The 26,480-nt window shown below is 51.9% G+C and overlaps 1 protein-coding gene across 7 annotated transcripts in view; it reads left to right on the top strand.

Annotated features, from left to right (window-relative positions):
- The window catches only part of SPTBN4 (spectrin beta, non-erythrocytic 4), a 573,187-nt gene that overhangs the window by 67,509 nt on the left and 479,198 nt on the right, over positions 1 to 26,480 (top strand). For 6 of the 7 annotated variants that reach the window (XR_007244211.1, XM_048492854.1, XM_048492855.1 and 3 more), the window contains 9 exons: positions 8,891 to 9,093; positions 10,383 to 10,473; positions 11,859 to 12,005; positions 17,894 to 18,157; positions 21,892 to 22,116; positions 22,437 to 22,526; positions 23,859 to 24,137; positions 24,602 to 24,732; positions 24,814 to 25,013. Coding sequence is in view for 6 of the 7 variants with exons in the window: in XM_048492854.1 (XP_048348811.1) it covers positions 8,891 to 9,093; positions 10,383 to 10,473; positions 11,859 to 12,005; positions 17,894 to 18,157; positions 21,892 to 22,116; positions 22,437 to 22,526; positions 23,859 to 24,137; positions 24,602 to 24,732; positions 24,814 to 25,013 (1,630 nt within the window). In the remaining variant the exon portion in view is untranslated. Of the gene's footprint in view, positions 1 to 8,890; positions 9,094 to 10,382; positions 10,474 to 11,469; positions 11,640 to 11,858; positions 12,006 to 17,893; positions 18,158 to 21,891; positions 22,117 to 22,436; positions 22,527 to 23,858; positions 24,138 to 24,601; positions 24,733 to 24,813; positions 25,014 to 26,480 lie in introns of those variants that run through there. The other variant, XM_048492859.1, reaches the window with a different exon arrangement.

Genomic DNA, 26,480 nt, shown 5'->3' on the forward strand with positions numbered 1-26,480 from the left:
TGAGCAGAGGCGTAGCTCGGAAAAATGGAGCCCGGGACAAAATCAGTTACAGAGTCCTAATTTCAAAAGGCTACATTTTCACAGAGGAGGGGTGCCTGGATCCACTGTCTGGGATTACTTGCTAACCCTTCTAGCATATCTGTCACCATTGGCCCTTCTCAGACAGCTCTGTTCTAAGGAATCTAAATTACTCCAAGGAAACCCTAGAACACCTAACAAGGGGTCTTGACACTATTTCAACTTCCCAAATTCCCTCCCAGTGGCAGGGATTGCCAAGATTAGGATCAGCACCATCCCCTTGCTCTCCATGCTGATTTATTACTGTTTCTAGACTTGTGACCATGTTTTTGTGGTTAGACGGTATGCTCCAGGAGAGGAAAGGAAACCACCCATAAAGATAGTCGCTGCTGGGCACCAAACACACAGAAAACAAACTCACATGTAACTCACTGCAATTTATTTGGGGTCATTCCCCTATATTTGTTCCACACAATCGCATGCGTCCACATTATTCTGGAATCCAGGTTAGTGCCCACACGTTCCACAACTTCTGTTACCCAAATTGGAGTGGTGTGTTTTGTTTTACATTGGGGAATTAGTGGGGGAGGGGGAACAGACCTTGTGTTGCAAAAGAATGGGCTATGAGATCTCCACCAATTATAGCAGAATTAGGGTGTTGTTGGTTTTCCGGTTTGTATGGCTGTGTTCCAGTAGCATTTGCTCTGGACGTTTTACCTGCATCTGTGGCTGGCATCTTCTCTGAAACATCAGGAAAAAATGCTATTGGAACACGGCCATACAACCTGGAAAACCCACAACACCCTAGTGATTCTGACTGTGAAAGCCTTCGACAATAAATATACCAGCATTTTTTTCCCATTAGAAAGCTGCAGGAAACCAGAACTTCTGTTTTAACAATTATATTGAAGAACAAAATAAAAAAATGGTAGCTGGATTAAAGGGAACTACTGCTGTGCTCTGCAGAGATGGGAATGGAGGGGTGGGATGCACTGGAGGAAAACCAGAGGCAGAAGCAGTTTTTAAACTACTTTAAGCTATAAGGGATGCTGGGTTTTTTTCTGAAGAAGATGAATGAAAAAGGGTTTTGCTTTTCATCATATACTTCACCCAACAAGAATGTACTTCTTACAAACAGACAAGTACAGCTGAGTTAGGTGCCTGATTTATGAACTTTGACATACGTTTTGCCCTGTTTGAATGAGAGACCTTGTTTAAACCTCTTTTAGTGCTGCAGTGTGTAAGGACCTGTTACTCCAGTCAATAATTGAGACTCAAGAATGGTTCAAGAGCTTTATTGAACTGGGTCAAGACCTGGGCTGCAAAAAGCCAGAGCTGGCGCTCAACCTTTTGCAGCTAGTATATACCTTCAAACATTACCGATTCAGATATTTCCCCCCTCCCATTGATTCTGTAACGAACAGACTGAGTCCTGGCAAAGTAACTACAAACAATTCTTTATTCACTGGCTAAGATAGATTCGAAACCAAGACAGGAGAACTCTGAGACTTCAGAGTTCCAGCAATAGTATAAAATCAGAGCAGCAGCCCACCCCAATCCAGATAACATAAACAAAGAGTATTCTCACAGAAGGAATTCAAAGAAAGGATAGCACCCAGACATGAATAATATGCTTCAGCCTGAACTCCAGGCATTTGGCCAACAGAAGATTTAGGCGCGAATAGGAGTGGGAACCAAGGTCAAAAACACACAACACACAGTTACACATCAAGCACTTGACATTCCGCCTCCTCTAAGATCCTCCTCCCCTCACCTTGTCAGGGAATGCCTTATGAAATGCTGACACTAAATGGGGAGTGTGCACATCCAAAGCATACACCCACTGATCATGCCCCGCAGGAAACCCCACCCATGACACAAGATATTGGACACGGTTGCGGTGCATTCTGGAATCGAAGATAGTGCCAATTTCGTAGTGCTTCTCGCCATTAATCAGAACCAAAGGAGGGCGATCCGGGGGGCCGTGCCAAGCATCAAAAGCGGGAGTCACTTGAGCTAGCTTGAATGGAAAACAGGATGAATTTTGCTGAGTGATTTAGGCAAATCTAAATGAGCAGTCACATGATTAATAACTTGAACAATTCTGAATGGTCCAATGAATTTATGCCCTAATTTCGAATATTTATGAACGTCTCGCAAATTCTTGGTGGACAAATAAACCCAATTATCAACTTTCAGTGGGAACGGCTGGCGATGTTTGTCAGCTTGTTTCTTCTGAGTGTCCTTAGCTTTCTGCAGAGCAATAAAGATGGGATCCCATCCATTGACTATGTCCTGAATCCATGTTTGCAACTCAGGGGGTTGAACGGGACCCTGTCCCAGAAAGGGGAGAGGCTTAGCAGAATAGCCAGAAACCACTTCAAAAGGAGTTTTATTGGTACTGCTGTGCACTGCATTATTATAGGCATACTCCACATAAGGTAACAAATCCACCCAATTATCCTGATGGTAATTAGTATAGCAGGGCAAGTATTGTTCCAAAGTCTGGTTCGTGCATTCAGATTGGCCATCAGATTGAGTGTGATATGGAGAAGATAAGGCAGACTCCACCCCCAACAATGCCAAAAACGATTTCCAGAACTTAGACACAAATTGAGGGCCACGATCCGAGATGATCTTATCCGGAGCAGAATGTAGGCGATAAATATGCTTTGCCAATTTCAGGGCAGTGGGAATGGTTGGGCAGGGAATAAAATGAGCTTGTTTGGAGAACAAATCAGCCACCATCCAAATGACCGTATTCCCATGACTTTTGAGAAGATCTGTAATAAAATCCATCAAGATAATCTGCCAGGGATGGGCAGCGACAGGGATCAGCTGAAGGAGGCCATGAGGCTTGCCCGGGGAGGATTTAGCCTCCACACAGATGGGACAGCCCCGAACATATGCTTCAATGTCTTTGCGCAAATTGGGGAATAAAGTCTCGATAAAAATTAGCAAAGCCCAGAAAGGATTGTCATTGTTTGTGGGTAGTAGGTACCGGCCAGTTTACAACCGCTTCAACCTTAGCAGGGTTCATTTCCATTCCGGTGGCTGACACCCAGTACCCCAGGAAGTCCAACTTAGTTTGATGGAAAGCACATTTGGAAAGATTGACATACAGTGAGTGGTCAAGCAAACGTTGGAGAACTTTACATACTAGTTGGACATGTTCAATCTCATTTTTGGAGTAGATAAGCACATCATCTAGTTAAACCACTACTCCTTGAAACAACAAATCTTGGAGAATCTCATTTATCAATGATATAAAAGCCCAGGGGGCTCCACTTAACCCGAAAGACATGACAAAATACTTGTATTGTCCAAATTTTGTATTAAAAGCAGTTAAATGTTCATATCCCTCAACAATACGAACCCAGTAATATGCTTCATGCAAATCCAATTTGGTGAACACTTTACCGGACCCTAAAGCGGCAAGTAAGTCTTTGATCAGGGGAAGTGGATACTTGTTGGAGGCAGAAACTGCATTAAGGCCTCGATAGTCTATGCACAATCTTAAGGTCCCATCCTTTTTCTTAACAAACAAAACTGGAGCCGCATAGGTGTTTCGGGTTGCTTTTCGAATGAACCCTCTGGCAAGATTTTTGTCCAAAAAAGCTCACCACTCCGCATCCTCAGGTGGGCTCATGCCATTCAAGCGTCCCTTGGGTAATTTAGCAACCTAAGACTAAACATACTCAGTTCAGTGCCAATAATAACTTAAGGTTAACTAACTCTATCTACTCTACCTACAGACTGCTAACAATACAACAGTTCCTAGTAATTAAGATATTAGCACTAACTAAAAATACAGTTTAAAGACAAAGTATCCTAATGGGAGAAAAAAGTTTCAAACATTTTTTGTCGCCATCTGCTAATATATATAGTTCCCATTTAATATCCTGTTTTATTATTTTTACTGTTTTACTGTTTTAAACTATAATAAGTTTTAATGTGATTATATGTTTAAATTATTGTACTTCTTTTGTTGTTCACCACCCTGAGCCTTCTGGGGGAGGGTGGTTTAAAAATTCAAAATATAAATGTAAATAAACAAATAAAAATTAGTATTTTTATTTTACTGTTAGATATTAACCCCAAAAACATAGATTGGTGGTTTTTTGTTTTTTTTTTAAAAGCTCCAAAAATGGTCTCAACTGGAAAAAGGAAATATTGATCTTCTTGTGGTTCTTTCTCCAGACCACCAGATGGCCCCAAAACCTCCAATCTCAATGATATCTCCCTACCTCAGTTTCTTGTAGTTACTTATCAGTCCACCAGATGACTCAGGAGTCCTTCACAATTCTCAAGTGTATTCCAGCTAGTTGCATTTTTAAACTGCGTCATAAGTTTTTATCTGTATTCCCTATAAATAAGGTTAGCTCTTGTTTAACCCCTTGGCGTCTTTCTGGATCAGATCTTTGCTTGGTACACATCCAAATTAAATGTCTCATTAGAAAGAAAAAGTGAAGAGGAGAGATAAAAATAGTCCATTTGCAAATGTGTGTGTATGTGTGTGTGCTGAGGGGGAGGGGATCTCAAAGTCTGGAAATGTAATAAATCTGGCTTTCTTGGAGGAGGGTGTTGGCAGCTCTGAAGACAGCTGCACATTCTTATGTATTCCCATGTATTCAAAATATATTAAGTATTCAAGCAGCAGCCCCCCCCCCCCCCCCAGTTTTTAACTAGTTGAAGTCTCTGAAGAGGAAATATTTTTCCCAGCTGCACTCCTTCCCCAATAGAGAGGTAGGGACACAGTTGATGAATGTAAGTCTTGCCTCTCTTCTTTTATTTGCTTAACCAACTGGCAATTAATTATAATTCTTGAGCACAGTTGTAAATCAGAAGGCTTTCTTGGGAAGTTGTTACTCTTATTCTGCCAGAGATTCCGAGTGTCTCTCTCAAGACAACTCCCAATAAACAAGAAGTCAGAGATATTTTTGCTGCCATGAAATGATCAATTATTGGGAAAAATCCACATAAAATAGGAAATGAGAAAATAAAAAGAGGAAGAGAAATAATAAGTAGAAATAATAAAAATGGGAGTGCGGATCTTCAAACTACGACTGGTGTATTACCTCGCTGTTCTTGGTGGGATCAGAGGCCTGCAATTCATGACAAGTTCAACTTGCAAGGATGTCCCTGTCAAATTGGACCTCTTTTCTGGAGAGATAAGAGGAGGAATGTCCTTCCCAACCCAAGTTCTCTCATCAATGTCTCACAGCGAGATAAACCTTGGAGCACTTTACAAGTACTGCTGTTCAGACAGCCATTTCCCTGCAAATCCTTCCCTTTTATTCTTTTGTCATCCAACAGCCATTTTCTGCTCCTGACAGATCTTAATATGAGTCTTAATGTTTTTAGCAACCTGCTGCTCAAATTCTCTTTTGCTTCTCGTATTGTCACTTAACATTTGTTTTGCCAGACCCTGGACTCCTTTTGCTTCCCCTGTTTGGGCACCCTTGGATGGCTTCCTTGACTCATGTTGTAAATCCACCGGCATCCTTTCTTGGTACCTTTTTTGACTTGAGAGTTATATTCTATTTAGGCCTCAACTATTGTTATTTATTGTACTTCATTAACATCCCACTTTGGGGATGTGAAATGGTATAGCACAGCCTGATCTTGTCAGATCTCCAAAGCGAAGCGGAGACCAGCGAAAATTACTTCGCTGAGGAAGGCAACCACAAACTATCTCTGCTTAGTCAGTTGCCTTGGAAACTGACTAGGGTTGTCATAAGTCAATTGCAACTTGACAACACACACGCCCCTCTTTTCTCCCCAGTTGCACTGATGGGCAGCCACTGTGAGATTGTGACAGTGTCTGAGAGCAGCAGAGTGGCTCTGGGGCCCTGTCCTGTTGTAACTGGTCTGTATTCTGGTGACTTTTGGAGATACACCGGCATAAAGATCAATGAACTCCATGAGCACTTTCAGCCCCCTTATTGGGATTGCCCTGTTGGTGTAGATGTAATTGTTTCCAGGCCTGCTGGTGGAATTTGGCTCTCTTAATTCTCCGTTCGAACTTCCTTCTCCCTAGTTCCATCATTTTTGCAAAGTTTTGCAAAAACCCTCACTCCAGCTTCCAGCACAGACAAAGATACACTTACACTGCGACAGTCCTTGCCTCTCCGGGCTGCTTGGTCTCCGCCCCCTCCTTCATTAGCCTATGATCCCTCTTGAGTTTTCTTGTGTGCTACTTAATATCCTGCTGTTATCCCTTTTTTTTGGGGGGGGGGGTCATCCTGAACTGCAGGTTCTCCGGCTCCTGTTGGTCTCCCCACAGGAGTTAGTTTAACAGCTGTGAGGGCATCATTTTCATTTCAAGAGTCACCACCAGCCTTGTTCCCTTTTGGGTTGAGGTGGATCCACTCTTGGGCAGCGTCGAAGGTGTCAAATCTCTCAGAGACAGTCCAGCATCCCACCCCTTCATACTGCGTTCACTGCTTCAAACAGCCCCCAGAAGAATTCATTCCTCTTTGGAGCCATTTTGAATTAAGAAAAGGGCACCGGGGAAGGTCTGACCGACATGCCTGCGCATCACAGTTCCTGCTCTGAATTGGGCCCTTACCTGCCTGGGCAGTGAGCATCTGGCAATGGGAATCCCAGCCTCACATCTGGCATCCGCCCCTCTCCGAGCCTTGGGCTTGTCTGGATGGCAGACCCTGTGAGTGGTAACATGGTTGGGGAATGGCCATGACTCACTGATCCCTCGAGCAATACATCAAGTGGCAACACATGCGGCTGAAATACCCTAAAAGGAAAATCCTTGTTGGTTGGGGGCAGGCAATGGGGCTGTGATCCTGACCTTGGATCCTGACCTCCTTGGAGACTTGACTCAAAAAAGTTTGCTCTCAGAGGAAAGGCAGAGGCTGCACAGCCCGAGTGGAACCTCTCTGTGCTCCAAGGGCATTCGGTCTCAAACCTTAAGCCAATAAACCGACTCGGAGATATTCACAAGTAGTGTTTATTGATGAGACATCAAGGCACCAAAGCTTGACAAAGCCAGTTCTGACAAACCTGGCCTTTGCTTTCTCCCCATTCCACTGCAAGCCCCCCCCCCCTTCCCAGGAAGTTGTGAAAAACAGTCCCCAGAGCTGAGGCGCCCCAAGATCAGTGGCAGATAGTCAGAGAACGCCACCCGGCTTCCTGCCCCCCTGAGATAATGGATGCAACTCCATTTCTCATGGGACCAAGGTGTCAAAGGAAGTTTTATAGTTATCTATAGTTTTATAGTTATCTACAAAGCTTGTGAAGCCATAAAGAAAAGATCAAGGAAGGAAGGCTCCAGGTGGCAGTGGTATAGTATAGCAGGCTGGTAACATATATATTTTAGCATCATTGATTTGTTGTTATAAGCAGTTACATTGAGTTAGGAATGCATCACATAGATACGATCCCCTTGACAAGGAGGCTCCCCAGAGACACTTTTCCTCAAGTGTGAACCTCTGGGTAGAAGCTGCTTGCCCACAGCTGCTGTTAAGCACAAGGGATAGCCGTGGCCTTAGGAGCAGGAAGGAGGGGAGCTCTCAGCCTTCCCGCCTGACTCATTGCCCTCTAGCAGCTGAGCTTTGGAAGGGATCAACTGCTCTCCTTTCCACTGCAGGGAGGCATCCCTTGTTTTCCCAGGGACATCAGGAATGATAGAACGCCCCCTCCCTCCGATGAAGCTGGCTTCTACTGAGTCGCTTGGTGTCCTGACACACCTTGCCCTGGAACCCCGGCCCCTGACTCCAGCCCTTGCTTCTCTCCAGAGACAGGTGCTCTGGCCTGCCCGCTTTGTAGCCCTGCTCCTTGGGCCATGGAGAGCAGCTCTGCCCTGCTGCACCTTCAGGGGCTGTGGACCACTCAGGAAAGGGCTTTCCCAAGCTTTGGGCTCTCTTTGATTCAGGAGCTAGTTAAATCCTTGTGGCACAGCCTCTTGGGCTGTTTGTGTCAGGTTTGGCAGAGGAAGGTGGCCAGTGTGTGTGTTGGGAAAGCCAGGTGCTCCCCATCACACCCTTCAGGAGTAGGGACCAAGTTGGTTTTGGTTATGGCCTGAGGTTGCCACTGGCCAGTAAGACCATTAGAGCAAATCACTGTGCCAGATGACCTGATGTAGAGGATGCAGAGGAATGCAGAGGAAGCCCAGGGAGGTAGAATAAGGACCTGAGTGATTGCTGCTATTTCCCTGCCCCCTCCCCCTCCTCCTGGAGTGATCCATGCCAACACCTTTTCACAACACAAAAAGTAGGTTTATTGTCTCTTCTTTAGAAGCGCTTCATGGTTTGGTGGATAAGACAAGGATCGTAACAGGTTCCTGACAGGGATGGCGGAGCTCTGCTTCACACAGCCACAGTTTTGCTGGGTGTTTCTAGAGAGAAAGGATGACATTACTTGGAAGTCCTCCCAAATCTGAAGAATTGAATCAATTTCTCTTTTGGGATATTTCCCCCACAGGTCCCTAGATTACTCTGTCCCTTGGGTAGTGCAGGGTCCCTGCTTTATTCCTACCTCTCCGCTGGCCCCTGAGCCCTAGTTCTTTTACTTCACGGGCAAAGCCTTTTAACAGCCCCACTGATACCCTGGTAGTCATTCCCTGTTCCTTCCCCTGCACTGTCTGAGGCCAGAATGGACTTTCCCTCCACTCAACTCTCCTCGCCCACCGCACAGAGGCCCTGCAGCCCCTCACTGACTTATGCTACTTGGTACTGGCTTGTGGTTAGGGCTTTGCTGGGATGCCCAGAAGGTGGATCTGGAGGCCGTCAACCACAAGGCTGGCTTATGCTTTCCACTAGGGGGCACTGGAGAGCATCCTGACATGCTGAGAGGCCATGGCTGACTGAAGGGCTTCCGTGGGCTTTATGACTGTCCTGTTCTGGTCTGCTTGCAGGAGACCACCCTGGCCAAGGCCAAGCTGCCCACCACTGTGGAAGACATGGAGAAGGCCATCAAGCAGCACAAGGACTTCATGATGACCATGGGCCTTCACCTACAGAAGACCACCACAGCCCTGAAGGCTGGAGAGAGCCTCATCCGGCAGGGCAACATCTATGCCAACCATGTGAAGGAGAAAATGGAGTCCCTCCAGGCAAAGTAAGGGGGTCAGGCCAGCGAGGAGCCGCAGCCCATCTCCCCAGGTTCTGGCAGTGCTGTAGAGATCCCTGCCGGAGCATCACAAGTCTTCAAGGGAGCGGCTGGAGGGCAGGGAGGGGCGGAGTCCAGTGCTTGCGGGTCACGTGCTTCATGGTTATTTTTCTGTTCCAGACAAAGTAGCTCATTGTTTTGCGTAAAGTGCGGGCGTGCGTGTGTGGGGGGGGGGGGGTAGTTGAGAAGTGAATTTTTTAAAAAGAAAACAACAAAATGCCAGAAGCTGCATCATGCGTTTGGCATGTGCTTTGGGGGTGGGGAGGGGAGGACAGCCCTCCTCCTAATTCAAGTCAGGCCAGCAGCTTGTTTGGCTGTGTACAAAGTCACAATAGCACAAGTGGTTTAAACAGAATGGCCTCAGAGTTGGGAGAAGTTTGGCACTGGCCGGCAGGCTGGCTCTGGGTGGGCCCCAAACACTGTGCTGCCACACACAGTAGGGCATGTGGGGCACCAGCCTGCTCCCCTTTACAGTTCCTAGACTGGTTCTGTGTGTGGCAGGCTCCTGAAACAGACGGCGACTTCAGCCTGCAGTGGCATAGTGGTTAAGAGCAGGGGTACTCTAATCTGGAGGAACCAGGTTGGTTTCCCTGCTCTGCCACTGGAGCTGTGGAGGCTTATCTGGGGGATTCAGATGCAATCCAACACACACCAGCTGGGTGACCTTGGGCTAGTGACCGTTCTTCTCTCAGCCCCACCTGCCTCACAGGGTGTTTGTTGTGAGGGGGGAAGGGAAAGGAGTTTGTCAGCCCCTTTGAGTCTCCTGCAGGAGAGAAAGTGGGGGATCTAAATCCAACTCTTCTTCTTTGCAAAACTGCCCCACATGCTAAAGAACACAAGCTTTGTGAAAGAGAGACCTCTGGACGGTTCATTAGAAAGGCAGAGCACCTTCTGAGGAAGCTCGGGGCCAGCGTACCTGGAGAGGTGTCTTGGCCAGCAGGAGGGGCTGGGTTACAACTTGGGGTCTCTCTTGCATGGGAGCAGCCCATGAAGGTGAGGCTACTGCCTGGGGAAAGAGAGTCTGGATGGGTCTTTCTCTGGGTGTCCTCGGCTGTGGCTTCTTTGGGAGTCTGCTGCCAGCCGCCAGAAGGAAGCAGCAGACCCCCCCCCCCCCCCCCGAGTGCCTGCTGGGAAGGCACGTTTGGGAGAGAACGAAGGCATGTCCCCCTCCTCTAATTCTCTGCCCCCACCTGCTGGCCGCTCCAGGCTGACTCCCTGCCCGCCATCTTTCTGCACAGGAGCCAGCAGAATCTGCAGACTGCGCAAGAGTGGATGGAGCGGCTGCAGGCCCATCTGACGCTGCAGCACTTCCTGCAGAGCTGCCAGGAGGTATGTGGGGAGACCCCCGGCTGGCTGACCGGCTGCAGAGAGAGGTGGAAAGGCCTGCAGTGACTGCCAGGGCAGGGCTGGGAGAAGCAGCTCAGGCCAAGGCGGGAGTCCAGCCAGAAGCGGAGCTTCCAGGGGGCGGGGTGTGCATTGCACAAAGTGCCCGTCTGGGGGGGGGGGGTGGCGGCACCCCACTACACTTGCCTTAGTAACTTTCAGGCTGAACTAAGGGAAGTGTGTGTGTGTGGCGGGGGTGGGAGGCGGAAAATGCACCGGGCGCAGTATGGTCCAGCTATGCCTCTGTGCCGCTGGGCCACCTCTCTTCAGAGCAGAGGTTCGGGGCAAGGGCTGCTGGGAGATGAGGCCCTGCTTCTGCCCCAGGGGAGACCGGGCATCATGCGTCCGCCATGCTTGGGTCCTACCAGCAGGGAGGAACATCCACTCCTGCTCCCCTTCACAGCCCTGTCTGCTGACCAGGGGGCAGGTCTGTCCAGCAGGGCTTCTCCTGACGTCCACATCAGTCCTCCTCCTCAGGGGCCTGGGAAGAATCAGGGAGACTTGAAGGGGAGGAGGAGAGTGGCAAGGGCGGGGGGCGGGGGGGGGCAGGCCTCAAAGGGCGGTGGGTGTTTTGCACGGGGGTCCTCCTGGAGCAGGGGGCCAGCCAGCCAGCAAAGCCCAGTTTCTGGGGCAGACCAAGGCTGACGGCTGGGAATGAGGCCCGGCCCGGGGTGTGTGTGTGTGTGTGGGGGGGGGGGGGTCACCTGTTATCCCATCTCTTGGGTCTGCCCCATCAGTGCCCCTTCCTGGAGTTCTGGTTGAGGCCCTTTCCAGATTGCTGGCAAGGTGGAGGCGGGGGGGGGGGGGGGCCGCAGCTCTTCCTCCAGCCACCTCCTCCTCCTCCTGCCAGAGTTTTTGTTCTGGGCTGTTGCCGGTATGTGTGTATATGCGGAGGGGGGTATCCCCGGCCCGCCCCAGGAGAATTCGGGGTGGGGGTGCGGAGCGGGGGCCCCGCCCGGCTGTCTCCCTCCTCCCGGCGGGCTGCTGCGAGGGGAAACGAGGTGAAGCCCGGCTGGGCACGCGCGGTGCACGTGAGAGGGGTTGCCCCCCCCATCCCCATGCCCATGCGCGGGCTTGGTGCGTCGGGGCCGCGCTCTCCCTCCACGGCCCAGGTAGTCCCGTTGGTGCTGGAGGGGGGGAGAAGGCGCGCAGCGGGGGCTTTCCGTGGGGCGGCTGCAGCATCCCCGGCAGGCAGGGCGGGCGCGGGCGCGGGCGCGGGGGAAGGGAGGGAGCGCGCTCTGCAGCTGCGGACGGCGGGGGCGCGCTCGTAGGGCCTGCGGTGGGGGCCGGGATATGTCGGGCGGCGACTGACGTGCTCCCGGTCCGTACAGCTGGATGGCTGGGCGGCCGAGAAGGAGGCGATGCTGATGGCCGGCGACGAGACGCTGCAGACGCGCGCGCCCAAGCGCTGGCTCCGACACCGCGCTTTCATGGCCGAGCTGGCCCACAACAAGGAGTGGCTGCGCAGGATCCAGAAGGTACCCGGCAGTAGCAGCAGCGCCCCCGCGCAGCCCCCAGACCCCGAGCGCCGGCCCAGAGGCCGTCTCCTCCTCCTCCTCCTCCTCCTCCTCCTCCTCCTCCTCTTTAGTGCCGCTGCCGGAGCGGCTGAGCTGCCTCCTCTTGCAGCGTCTGCACCTGGCTCGGCCCCCGTCCAAACCTGGGGGTGGTGCTCTGACTTCTGGTTTGAAGCAAACCGTCGCTCGGGTTGCCCTGGCGAGGAGCAGGCCTGGGTGGGTGGGTGGCTGGGGGTTCTGCTTTGAGACTGGGGCCTGCGGGGGAGTCCCAGCCCCCCCCCCCCAGCTGCTCGGGGCCTGGCTGTGTTGTCATGAGCCCTGGGGGCTGCACGTGCATTCCTGGCCCTTGGGGGCTGTGCAGCTATTTCTATGCTGTGCCATTATGTTGCTAGTGGAGATTCACAGAACAGAAGAGATTCCTATTGCTTGGCAACCACTTGTACATCAGGATACCTGAAGGCCCTCCTATCCCGCCCACCAGTCAAGATCTGCCTCATAAGTTCTGTTGCCTGAGTTCCCATCTTCGCGGGGGGGGGGGGGAGGGAGTAACCAGAGATGAACCTTTTCCAGTGTTGGCACCTCCCCTGTGGAACACCCTCCCCCTTGAGACCTGCCTGGCACCCTGGTTGCTGTCTCGTAGGCACCAAAAGGTTTCTGCGCGTCTAATTAAAGGGCTGATCCTTGAACACAGTTGGGAGTGTGCTTTTATTCTGCTGTTATTTTAAGCAGTTCAGTTGCCTTTGCTTTTAGGAAGTGGTCCAGGCCAAACACCAGTTTATCCATTTGGAAACAGCCTCTGTTTCCATCCCGGGTCCCGGGTCTTCTTCCATGACTCGCAGCACAGCATGTGTGGTTCTTCCCAACTCCATGTTTCCCTCATGACGGTGGTGTAGCAACAACGGGATGGGTGGGTGAGGGGCGCGATGCCTGGGCCATGGCAGGGGCAGGCGCTGCTACGGCAAGGATGCAGGGTACATGTGCCCCTGGCCACAGTTCCCCTTTGCTCTGCCCCGCCTCACGACAATCCTGCAAGATAGGCTGGGTGGAAGAAATGTGATTGGCCCAAGGGCCTGTTGCATAGATCATGACTGAGTGAGAATTTGACCTTTGGGTCTCCTCATTGGTTGTCTGATTGACTCTTGCCTAACCTGCTAGGCTTCAGCGCTGTCTTGCGGGCCCAAACAGAGATGTTCCTCCCATTGGGCAAAGTGGGCAGTTGCCCAGGGCGCCACCTTGTGGTGGGCGCCAAAAATGCAGATTCGTTTGTGGGTTTTTTGGTATTTTCAGTGTTTTCTCCATTTCTGACCTGCAGGGGGCGCAGTTTTTAGGCTAGCAGCACCAAAAATTCAGGGATGTTTCTGGAGACTCTCCTGATGCTATCACCCAGGTTTGGCGAGGTTTGGTTCAGGGAGTCCAAACTTAGGACTCCCAAAGGGGGTGCCCCATCCCCATTGTTTCCAATGGGAGCTAATAGGAGATGGGGACTACACCTTTGAGGGTCAATAACTTTGGGCCCCCTGAACAAAACTTCACCAAACCTGGGAGGTATCATCAGGAGAGTCTCTTACTGATACTACCAAGGATTTATAAAGTTTGGTCCAGGGGGTCCAAAGCTATGGACTCCCAAAGGGGGTGCCCCCATCCCCCATTGTTTCCAATGGAAGCTAATAGAAGATGGAGGCTACACCTTTGAGGGTCCATAACTTTGAACCCGGTGAACCAAACTTCACCAAACCTGGGTGGTATCATTATGAGAGTCTCCTTAAGATATCCTGAAAGTTTGGTGCTGCTAGCTTAACAATTCCACCCCTGACAGCAAGCACCTCCCAAATTCCCCAAGATTTTCCTTTTAAATCCCCCCCCTTGGCATGGATTTAAAGGGGAGAATCTGAGGATCCCCAGTTTTAACATTTAAGAAAGGGATGCTGTTTCTAGGGTGGGGAGAATCCACTCCTCAAAATAGCATCACATTCATACTGTTATTGTTTAAACAGGGGACCCCAGATTCTCCCTTTTAAGGCTGGATTTAAAAGGAGTAATCTGGGCTCCCTAGTTTAAACACCATTGAAAATGATGCTGTTTGGGGGTGAATTCCAGCATCACTTGTTTAAACGAGGGAGCCCAGATTCTCCTTTTAAATCCGCCTTAAAGGGAGAATCTGGGGTCCCCAGTTTAAACAACATTGAAAGTGATGCTGTTTCCCCCAACTGGGGGGACTGGATACAACACCATAAAATGTTTTCATAGCAGTAATAAAACATTTTGAAAGCATTTTGAAAATGTTTTCAAAATTGTTTCTGCTGTGAGCATGGCCCATTGCTGTGTTCAAATTTGTGAGTTGGGGCATGTTCTATAATGTGATGGAGACTTTGAAATGACCTGGTGTAAAAAAATCATTGCATGAGTAAACTGACTTTTAATTAGCACAGTGCTGGCAGCCAGGAGGGATCTTCTTGGGGCACATCCTACAACATTTGGGGACTGCTGGATGGGTGTCCTTGGGTGCCCCACCAAGTGGTTTGGCACATCAGTGACAAAGGTCTCTGAGAGGTCCCTGATCCAAACCACAGGCGGTGTGGCATGAATGTTGAGCAGAACTATTTCCATTTCTGGGGCAGAGGGGAATCAGCCCTTTTTATGCCAGAGGAAACAGGCGCCAGAAAAAGAAAGTTCACTCATTTCATGTTCCTTGGTCGAAGTCAGAGGATTTCTTTGGATCTGATGGGGTGAAACTACAGAAGCATTTGAGGCCTCCCTCCTCTGCAGCCTCTTCTGTACTAGCCTCATGGAAAGGAACAGGAGGAGCAGCTCATGAGGACTTCACTCAGGCTCCACTTAGTTGGCGCCCTCCACGGAGGGGCTGCCAGGTTGCCATGGTGATATCCCATCCTCCACTGGGAAGAACCTGCCCAATGGATCTGTCTCCATGACAGGTCACTTGCCTGAGGCCTCTCACGCCAACCACTGGGACTCCATTGGTGAAGGACCAGCGTCTCCCCTTCCGTCTTCAGGCTTAGGGGGCCTCCCTTTCTCTACTGAGACTGAACTCACAGAGCACTCACAAACTAACAGGGCAAAACCCTGCATTTTATGATAACCTCAAACCAAGATCATTAATAGAATTTCAAGACATGGCTGAATGTAAAATCATGCCTGCTTGTCGGAAATAATTTAAAATGCTTACACTCTTATAATAGATTTGGAAAGCATGTGTGAAAAGAGCTGTTCCACACAGGATCCCTTTTCTTTCCTGAGGAAGGGAAGAAATCTGAAGAATAAAAATAAACTGTGCTTTGGTCGGCTGCAGTCGGCTGCCCAGTGAGAAGTGCAGCCAAAAAAAAAATTGTTGCACTTCTCGAGCTGTTCTGGAGTCTCGGAGGATGACTGGACAATGTTAATACAGGACAAGCTGGCTTGCCTTGAAGTTGCAGTAGTTGTCGTTGTATTTTGAGACCGCTTCCGTTTCTTTGTTTAGGTAGTTGAAGTTCAGCATCACCTGAGTTCTCCTGGTTGGCCCCCCCCCCCCCGTCCCTTTGCCACACCAGCAAGATGGAGTCCTTCGGCCAAAGCTGGGTCCTTCGGAGCTTGTGCCTCCCTGGTCAGAAGTTTAAGATAAGGGAGGTTCTCTGACTTCAAGGAATTTATAACCTTCTTGCTGCTCAGAGGAAGAGATGACTTTCTGGCCAATTGGCTGACTCCATCTCTGGCCTGGTGTGAGGTGGTCAGCCACTGTCTTGCTTTTTAACAGAGCCATTAGCACACCTTCTCTGAAGTGCTTTTTGCTCTTGGGGCTTTGTGGCATCACCTCTCCCTCTCCTTCCTTTCAGCTGTGTTTCAGTCCACAAAACAGTGTGCTGCCCCAAGGGCTGAAATGGTGGGGTGAATTAATTATAGCAGGGAGGGCATTTCTGCGCAGATCCAGTGAGAGCCCTCTCAGAGCATACAGAAGTTTATCTGAGTTGGATTGTGGCTGAAAAAAAATTAGGCCCTCAGAGAGATTTGTTTCAGAATCAGCACATTTTGTTGTAATCAGGAAGAGACAGCACACCTGACCACCCCCCCCCCCGAATGGGTCAGGGGCCGAACAGAGTAGTTTCCGGGCTCTTCAAAATCCCACTGTGGCAACCGCTGCACTGAAAGCAATTGAAAGAGGGAGGAATCCTTCACCTCATGCAGCCAGCCAGCCATGGTTGCCAGGCACAGGGACTGAGGGAGGAATCCCATCTCCCCCATTCTCCGACAGCCAGGCGTGTCTCTACTACTCACCATGTGGATGAATCACTGTGTATGGTAGAGACTGTGTGTTTGGGTATGTATCCAGTGGTGGGATTCAGCAGGTTCGCACCACTTTGGCAGAACTGGTTGTTAAAATGGTGCTTGTATGCAACCAGTTGTTAAATTATTTGAATCCCACCACAGGAACCGGTAGTTAAATTATTTGAAATCCACCACTGTATGTATCTTAAAACCCATGCAGAAAAACAACAACATGGACACCAAAGGCAAGAGCCTGAGAGTCTCACATTTTAAAAGTTAAGTTTCTAGCCATCATGGAAATGAAAATCTAGACAACCATCCACTGGTCTTGAACAGTATTAAATAAGATAATTAATATAAAGATACTGAACATTTAGGTTTAGGTTTAGGTTTAGGTGGTGAACATAGGGAAGCTGAGCAGTTGTGGGTTGAAATTGCCAGCAGCCCTCAGGCAGCCCTACCGGGACAGCAGAAGCACCAAAGTCTATGGCCATAAACGCATGCAGATCTGGCAAAAGAAAAGATATTACAGCCATAGCAAAATGTAGGGAAGAACACTGAAATGACTAGTGGGGTGCCACAGGGTTCTGTCCTGGGCCCAGTGCTATTCAATATTTTTATCAATGATTTGGATGGTGGAACAGAGGACATGTTAATCAAATTTGCAGAAGACTCCAAATTAGGAGGGGTAGCTAATATCCTGGAAGACAGAGTCAGAATTCAATGACCTGGACAGATTAAAGAGTTGGGCCAAAGCTAATAAAATGAATTTCAACAGAGATAAATGTAAGATTCTACACTTAGGCAGAAAAAATGAAATGCACAGATATAGGATGGCTGACGAGTGGCTGGACAACACTGCATACGAAAAGGATCTGGGAATCCTAGTAGACCACAAACATGAATCAGCAATGTGATGGGGCAGCCAAGAAAGCCAGTGGCTGCACCACTCCTATGGGTGCAGCAATTCTGGGCTGCACCCATAGGAGCATGGTGTCTAGATAACAGATATAATAGTGCCACTCTACCCTGCACTTGCCAGACCTCACTTGGAATATGGTGTCCAGGCACCACAATTCAAGAAGGGTATTGACAAACTGGAACTAGTCCAGAGGAGGACAACCAAAATGGTCAAAAGTCTGGATTCCATACCCTATGAAGAGTTATGTTTAGTGTGGTGAAGGGAAGGTTAAGGGACGACATTACAGCCATGTTTAAATATTTGAAGGGATGTCATGTTGAAGATGGGATGTCATGTTGACACTTGTTTTCTGCTGCCTCAGAGACTAGGACACAGAGTAATGGATTCAAAGTGATGGAAAATTCCACCTAAACGTTAGGAAGATTCCACCTAAACGTTAGGAAGAACTTCCTGACAGTCATGGCAACAGTGCAACACACTGTCTCAGATGGTGGTGGAATCTCCTTCTTTGGAGGGTTTTAAACAGAGTCTGTCAGGTGTTTGATTGTGTGTTCCTGCAGGGCAGGGGGTGGGACTGGATGCCCTTGCGGTCTCTTCCAACTCTATGATTCTGTTTTTTCATGGAGGGCTTAAACAAATGCAGCAGCTCTGACTTCCCACTCTGCCTGCCCAGGAAGGACAGCAGCTCATGGAAGAGAAGCCCGAGTTGGCCGAAACAGTGAGGAAGCAGCTGTTGGAGATCCAGCAGTGCTGGGCTGAGCTGGAGTCTGCTACACAGGCCAAAGCGCAGCAACTCCTGGAGGCCACAAAAGCCGACCGCCTGGTGCAGAACTATGTGGACCTCGACAAGAGGCTTCTGTGCATGGAGAACCAACTGCAGGGGGTGGAGGCGGGGCCGGACCTGGCCAGCGTTAACAGCAACCTGAAGAAGCTCCAGGTGGGTCCACAGCTGGTGGAGGATGGCTTGTGGGAAGGGTCCAGGATTTGAATTTCTGGGCTACATGTCCAACACTACGACGGAAAGGCGCCTCCCAGAGCTCCCTCCCTAGTGACGCAGCTTCCGGTGTACAGAAGTGTGCCACCCTCCTTGGGGAGGACCAGTGGTTCCCCTTGCCACTGGGCAGAATGGCTTGCCCTCACGTGAGAGGCAAGCGCTTCCTTTGATGCTCCTTGTTTGCCAGTGGGGAAGGAGGCTTTGTCCTCATTTGGCCTTCAAGGCCCCCACCTCCCCTGCTTGCTCATTAGTTGGGCCTGTGCCTGGTATGGCAACAGCCAGGGGATTGCCCCGCCTGTGTGCCCACATGATGGGTGTGGGTATTGTGCTTGTGTGTGTTATGGGGGTGGGGGCTCTGTCTGTAGATACTGTTGTGTGATGCATCTGGTTGTCACTTTGGAGGTCTGGGCTGTATTTCTTCAGAGAGCGGGGCGGGGGGGGGGGGGCTCCTGTGACTTCAAAATGTTTTGAAAAGAAAAAAAATCTTCCTAAGGAAAGCCAGCACAGCAAGGCTGGCCAACCTGGGGTCCTTCAGGGAGCATTCAGTCCTGTGACTCTCCCCCCCCCGCAACATGCCCTGAGGCTTTTGGAAACTCCACATCAGATGTTTGCTTGGAAAACTAGAGGGGAGAGTGTTCAGTTTCTCTGGACTCACTGGTGAGACTCCGTCCATCCCCAGATCAACAGCTGTTACGAAGAGAGGGTTCTCACTGCAGGACTGAGGCACACACAGCTTTGTCGGCTTGGGATCTCTGACCACTTTCTAAAGCTCTTGGTGGAGAGAACTGAAAAAGCCATTAAAGGGTGGCAAGAGGAAACGGTCCTCAAAGTCAGCACACACCGTTTGCATCGTCCACTCAGCCTGTAGGACCCTTGAGGAGACAACAGAGAGAGCAGTGGGGTTTGGGCTTCGGGTCAGTGCATGACGTTCGGTTACAGAAGCGTTCCCCTTGGCAGGCAGTCCCAGCATACTGGTGGGAGAATTAGCCGGAGATGGGTTGGGGGCGGGGGCGGGGGCGGGGGGGAGGTAAGTAGGATCTAATAGATCAGAGCAGCAGATGGGAGTTTGCAGGCAGAAGATGCCATGTGGGATCCCGGTTGGGAAGCAGAAGCTCAGTGGATCCTTCAGCCTGTATCTTTGTCAGAAGAGGGATTTGGAGATTCCCTGGAGGGCATCACCCGCTTGATGAAAATCCCCCTGGCTCAAGATACGGGGAAGGCCAAATGCGGCAGGTCTAGGTGGGGCTTCCGCCCCCGGGGGCCAAATATCAGCTGGTGACCATTCTGTGCAAAGTGGAGCAGAGGGTCCTACTTGGAGGCAGGACCAGTAAATTCTGTGTCCCTGATTTCAAGGTTGTCAAGGTCCAAGGGAGTTATGTCCCATGGGCCCAGTGGCTTTGAGGGCTGTCTGGCGGTCATCCCTGGAGCTTTATAGAGAGAAAGGGGCTCACCAGGGAGAAGAAGCCTCCGGACAGGAGGGGCTGGCAGGTCACAGGGGTGGTGGGAGGGGCCTGGGTTCTGGATGGGACACTCTGGACATTTGTTCCAAGGAGAGGCTCTCAGGCAGCCCCTCCCCCAGGAGAGATGACACTGATCAGCCTCATCAACGTCCCCTGTGTCTGGGCCTGAGCTGGGCTCTTCTGCAGTTCTAGGTGTTGCTAGCTAATTCCGTAAAGACGCAGCTACTTTGGCCTCCACTCCCCTGGGCTGCCCTTGGTTCCCTGAGGCCCTGGGGGAGGAGGACTTCCCCTTCCCTCTGGGCCTGCCTGCCTGCCTTCCCTCATTCTGGAGTCGCCTGCCATGGGGTCAGATCGTGGCTCTGGAGAGAGGAAGAGTTGCCCCCCGCCCCCAGCCGCCAAGCCTCTCACACCAACTTCTCCGTTTTCCATCCTCAGCAGCCTGTGGCAGTTCAGAGTCGGCCATGCCCATCCCATCCTAGTCCGGTTTGTCTCATCACGCTGCATGGCGGTATGGTAGCCTTTTTCTTTGAATCCATCCATCCATCCATCCATCCATCCATCCATCCATCCATCCATCCATCCATCCATCCATCCATCCATCCTTCTTTCTTTCTTTCTTTCCTCCACCCCCCACCCACCCCACCCCCGTTGACCCCGTCCCTCGTTTTTCGCCATTTTCCATCCATGGAGACCCTGTGCTCCCCGTGTGCCCTCTCAGCGGCTGCTGCCCAGAAACCTCTGCTGCTGCTGCTGCTGCTGCCTCATGTCTTGCCTGGCGCGAAGTCCTCTTTCATGCCTGCAACATGCTGCCTTCTGGCTTGGGAGGACCGTGGGCTTGCTGGGAAAGAACAAGCCGTGCCCGTGAGCCTTCACAGCAGGTGGAAACAATGGGCAGGGAGCACCTGTGCTTGGGCACAGTCTCTGCCCTCCTGTAAAAGCAACCCCCGGGCGCGTCTCCTCCCCTCCCCTCCCCCATTTAGCGAAAGACCACAAGCGTAGCCACTCCTCTTGGACTTGCAGCTGTGGCAAAGGTTGGGCTGGAGGCAGACCAGGACGATGACACTCCGCACGCCCCAGCCTGCCCTCAGACTGATGAGGGGGCCAGTTCCAGTTGCCTCAACTGCTGCACACTTACACCGGAAGCCAGGAGGGGGTTGCCCAGTCTGGGAGGGGGGAAGCAAGAAAGAGGGCCTTGCTCCCGTCTTCTGGGCAGGAGAGGACACTCAACCCCAGGGGCCAAGGAAGCCCCTTCTGACTCGATTTCCTCTGCTTTTTCCCTTCTGTCATCCCCTTATGTTGATTGTGGTGCGGGGCTTCAGAATCCCCACAGAAGACAGGCTGGCTCTGCCTGGCCAAAGAGAAAGGCTTGGCTTGGCTTGGCTTGGCTTGGCTTGGCTTGGCTTGGCTTGGCTTGGCTTGGCTTGGCTTGGCTTGGCTTGGCTTGGCTTGGCTTGGCTTGGCTTGGCTTGGCTAGGGAGGGGAGGGGAGGCCAGCCTCACGGAGAGGTTCCGGGCCCCTGTCTGTCTTCCAGCCCTCCCAAGGAGCCCCTGCTGGAAATGTCCTGGCTCTTCCCCAGCCCTTCTCTGCCACGGTGGTTCCGTTGGCTCTTCCTCTGGTTCCTTTGACCCTGGGGGGCTGGAATGTCTTGGGGGAGGCCCTTGGGACGTCATGCCTGTCTTCCCTTTCCTCCAGAGAAATGGGCAGAGCTAGAGGAGGAAGGGGCTGGTCTTGCAGAATGCTCCCGCACCATTTTTAATGCTGAAGGGTGGCATCAGTGTAGCAGTGTAGCTGATGGCGGAAGCTCATGGCAAGGGCCCCACTGGGCCAACCACCCCTCAGGTGTCCGTTGGCAGCTGGGCTCCATAGGGTGCCATGTGGGGCTGAAGCAGCAGCAAATATTTGTCTTGCCATTGATGCACTTGTCTTTCTTTGCAGGGAGTGACACTTAAGGCCAAACATCAAACTCCTCAACTAGTTGAAAGGGAATGGTCAAAACACAGTGAAGAGGAAATGGGCTGGCCTTCCAGGGGCAAAATGAGAGGACAGGGAGGGCAGAGTGGCAGTAGGGCAAAGCTAGGAGGGGCACTGCCCATTCTTCGGGGTGGGGGTGGCGGGTCAAGGACTGTGTGCAAGTGGTACTGAGCAACAGCCGGCTCCTGGCCTGGCTGGGCCTTCCCTCCTGGGCTACTGGCAGCCTTCCTCCTTTCTGTCTTGCAGAGCATGGAGACACAAGTGGAAGAATGGTGCCAGGAAGTGGGGGACCTACAGGCCCAGGTGTCTGCTCTGCCCCTGGAGGCGGTCAGCAAAGAGATGGTGGACGACCAGCAGAACACTGTTGGCACACGCATTGTGCGCCTCCTTGAGCCCCTCAAGGAACGCCGGAGGATCCTGTTGGCCTCTAAAGAAGTGCACCAAGTCAGCCACGACTTGGAGGATGAGATCGTAAGTCCAGCTAGGGAGGCGGAACAAGAGGGAGCAGGGACAGGGGAGGCCTCCAAGCCGTAGCCCACTTGGCCCTGGAGAGGAGTTCATTGATGTCACTCTGTGGAGGCACACCAAACAGCAAGACTCTGAGGTCCATGGCGCAAGAGGGCTCTCGAAGGGGGCAGGCACCCCCTCTCTGCAGGCCCTGGCAACAAATGGAGGCTGCCCAGATGAGGCGTGCCTGGGGCTCTCTCCCACGGGAAGCAGCGGTGCAGGGAAGTCAGGGCTTTCACCCCAGGTCTCACACAGTCCCAAGGTCTTGTTTTCCTGTCTTTCAGCTCTGGATGCAAGATCGCCTCCCACTGGCCATGCTGAAAGATCATGGCAGCAACCTGCAAACGGTCCAGCAGTTCATCAAGAAGAACCAGGTGAGGGGCAAAGTCAGGCCCCCCAGAACCCCCGACTTGAGAGGTGGCGGACGGAGGGCACTCCAGCCGTGCTGCAGATCCCAATCAGCCTGAAGGTGTCTTGGGTGGGCAGAAGAAGACCTTGGAAACTCATTGGGTCTTACCTGGTCTCTGGCCTTTCTTGGCCCCAGCTGCACTGAGAGCCAGAGTGATCTTGTGGCTAAAGGATCAGACTAGGATCTGGGATTCAAATCCTCACTCTGCCATAAAAGTTCACTGGGTGACCTTGGACCAGTCACACATTCTCTCAGCCTAACCTACCTTACAGGGCTATTGTAAGATGGAGGACAGAAGGACCATGCAAGCCACTTAAGAACATAAGAACGAGCTCCTGGATCAGACCAGAGTCCATCTAGTCCAGCACTCTGCTACTCGCAGTGGCCCACCAGGTGCCTTTGGGAGCTCACGTGCAGGAGGTGAAAGCAACGGCCTTCTGCTGCTGCTGCTGCTCCCCCTGAGCACCTGGTCTGCTAAGGCATTTGCAGTCTCAGATCAAGGAGAATCAAGATTGGTAGCCATCGATCGACTTCTCCATAAATCTGTCCAAGCCCCTTTTAAAGCTTTGGTCCCCATTGGTGTAAACAGAGTGAGAATAATTGAATGCCCAATCTGATTGAGGACTAGATAGCTGTTTATTGAGGAACTACTTGATAGCTAGTACAGGAAGGGACAGCGACCATCTTCTGACTGCCTAATTAACTGAGGGAACGGAGAAACAACTTCTGAGAAGAAGCAGGATGTTGCCCCGAAGAGTATCAGTTTGAGGACAGCCACTTAAAAAGATCCCTGTCCCCTCTCTCTGCCAATTGGTTGCTCCCTGCAGCATCTTCTCATTCTTTGCACGCTAAACATTGCCAGCTCCAACAGTGGGGGATATAAATTAAGTATTGCACATTTTCTGGGTTGTATGGTCGTGTTCCGGTTCTCCTGACGTTTCTCCTGACGTTTTGCCTGCATCTGTGGTTGGCATCTTCAGAGGATCTTCAGCCACAGATGCAGACGAAACGTCAGGAGAAAATGCAACCGGAACATGGCCATACAACCCAAAAAACTCACAACACTCTAGTGATTCTGACTGTGAAAACCTTTGACAAAATAATAAATAGTTGCAGGCCCTCAGCTGTGTGGGAGTGGGGCAATGCACTCTTGCCAATGCACAGAGCGGCCACCACTTAATTATTCCTTTGCATGCCCTGAGACTAGACCGAGGTGAGGGCTGCACTGAAGCAGGTGTGGGGAGTGAGCCTCGGCACAGGCGATTCCCCAGCCACATTTTGCCCTCCTGACTTCCAGAACCTGCGTCGGGAGATCCAAGTGCACAAGCCCCACACGGATGATGTTCTGGAGCGGGCCAGCGCCATTGCTGCCGTCAAGAGCCCGGAGGTCGACTCGGTGCGGGTGCTCCTGGAGAAGCTCTCAGAGCTGTGGGGGGCACTCCAGGAGGGGGCGGAGCAGCGGCAGCAGCTCCTGGATGCCACCTACCAGGTGCAGCAGTATTACTTTGATGTGGCTGAAGTGGAGACCTGGCTGAGCGAGCAAGAGCTCTTCATGATGAATGAGGAGAAGGGCAAGGTGAGGAGCCAGTGGGGAGGAGGGCAGGCACCCCAGCCTTCAGGTGGGGAGCACCCTCTGCCTTTTAAGTCTTTTCCTACATGAGATGTAGGCAATAAATCCTGTTCTGGAGCAAAGCTTGCTGTTCACCTCAGACACAGGTTGACGCCATTAGAGTGTTAGGCTAGGAGCTGCAAGGCCCAGGTTGAAATCCTCATACTGCCAACGCCCATGCCCTCAGCCTCACCTATCTGGCAGGATTGCTGTGGGGGATGGGCAGGTGGCAGGTTGGGGCTGGCTCAGGCAACCTCGTGGAGGGGAGGGCAGTGAACGGACTGGGGCCGGGCAAGGAAGGAGTCTGCGTTGGTGCCGAAAGCTGAGCAGAGGGAGAGGTGTGAGGCTCCTGGCTTTGGGGGAGCAGAGTCTTGGGCTAGCTGCCTCTCCCCCTGCCCCCTGCACATGCCTGGCTCCCCATTTCTGTGCAGGATGAACAGAGCACCCTGCAGCTCTTGAAGAAGCACCTGGTGACGGAGCAGGCAGTGGAGAACTATGCGGAAACCATTGCCCAGCTGTCGCGGCAGTGCCGGGCGCTGCTAGAGCTGGGCCACCCGGACAGGTAAGCAAGCGAGCCGTTTTCCTGGCTCTGGCTCCCCCCTCCCCCGGCCCCTCCCCCCTGACCAGGCTCCGTCCTCCCCAGTGAGCAGATCAGCCGGCGGCAGTCGCAGGTGGACCGGCTCTATGTCTCGCTGAAGGACCTGGTGGAGGAGCAGAAAGCCAAGCTGGAGCAGCAGTACTGGCTCTACCAGCTCAACCGGGAAGTGGACGAGCTGGAGCACTGGATTGCAGAGAAGGAGGTGGTTGCCGGGTCGCCAGAGCTGGGGCAGGACTACGAGCACGATCTGCAAGTGGGGACCCAGTGCTTTGGGGAGTCTGCCGCCACACCAGCTGGGATTGGCTTTGGTTCCAGACACCCCACCCTCCCTGGCCCAGGAGGTCCCGGTTTCCTCTCCCGTGGCACAGAAGGCGGCACCTTGCTTTGCTCAGGCAGTCACAAGACTTAGGAGCTGGCCTGCCTTGGTGAGCTCTTCAGAAGAAGAAGAGTTGGATTTATATCCCCCCTTTCTCTCCTGGAAGAAGACTCAAAGGGGCTGACAATCAGAAGCGCATCTAGGCAAACTGGAGCCCAGGGACAAAACCTGAGTTTGGCGCCCCCCCCTCCCCGATATGGGTGGCCACCCTCCCCCACCACGACCAAACATTGATTTTTTTGCACCACTTCACAAATCACCCCTCAACCTCAGCAAAACATACATGGCTCTCTCCCCACCAACTCTCTTTCCTAATTTTGTCCTCACACCAACCCTGTGAGGTAGGTTGTTAGCTTGAGAAACAGCTCTAAGCCAGTGCAAGTGGAAATTAACTTTTAAGCATGTAACTCTTTCACAAATCACCCCCATCAGAAGATTTACCAAACGAATGTCAGCATCGTCATCAGTGCTGCTGCTGCTGCTGCTGCTGCTGGGCTCCCAGGTCAGCTTCCCTTCTCCTTTGCCTGCCGGCGCCCGTCTGCAGGGGAGAAGGCGTGTGAGTCATGGCACGTGACTTAACTGAAGGGAGAATCAGGCATGCTGGGTCAGAGGGAGGGGAGGCGGAACTCCTCACTCCTGCTCCATGGAGGACAGTGGGATTTCTCCCCCACACCCTGGACACTCCAGGCCACCGTCCAGAGTGGGCGGGGCTACAACAGGCACTGGCAGCAATTGGCTGCCTCAGTGCCGGGCTTGCTGAATCAACCTGTGGGGGTGACGTTTTGGCGCCCCCCCATGTGACCACAATGGATGCGCCCGGGGACATGGGGTACCCCTTGTCCCCAGGAAAATACGCCACTGCTTACAATCTCCTTTCCCTTCCTCTCTCACAACAAACACTCTGTGAGGTGGGTGGGACTGAGAGAGCTCCAAAGAACTGTGACTAGCCCAAGGTCACCCAGCTGGCATGTGTTGGAGTGCATAGGCTAATCTGAATTCCCCAGATAAGCCTCCACAGCTCAGGCGGCAGAGCGGGGAATCAAATTAGAGCACACCTGCTCTTAACCACCACGCCAATGCTGCTTCAGCTGACAGCCCCGCCCTAACTCCTGTGGCACGTGGCAGCTCTTTCCTTGGCGTAGACCTCAGGGGGAACCATTCTGAATTCTACCAGGGCTTCTAATGGGTCAGGCCAGGAGTACGCCTTAGGAAGCTGGAGTCAGTTCTGCTCTTAATTGTCATGCGCAATTCTCGTAAGCTAGTCTTAGCTGCGGGTGTGCGGCTTAGAGGTGTTATTAGTTCACAGATTCTAAGCTTGGAGGGAGGCAGGTTTGTC

This window comes from Sphaerodactylus townsendi, linkage group LG04, assembly GCF_021028975.2.
Source record: "Sphaerodactylus townsendi isolate TG3544 linkage group LG04, MPM_Stown_v2.3, whole genome shotgun sequence".
Lineage (NCBI taxonomy): Eukaryota > Metazoa > Chordata > Lepidosauria > Squamata > Sphaerodactylidae > Sphaerodactylus > Sphaerodactylus townsendi.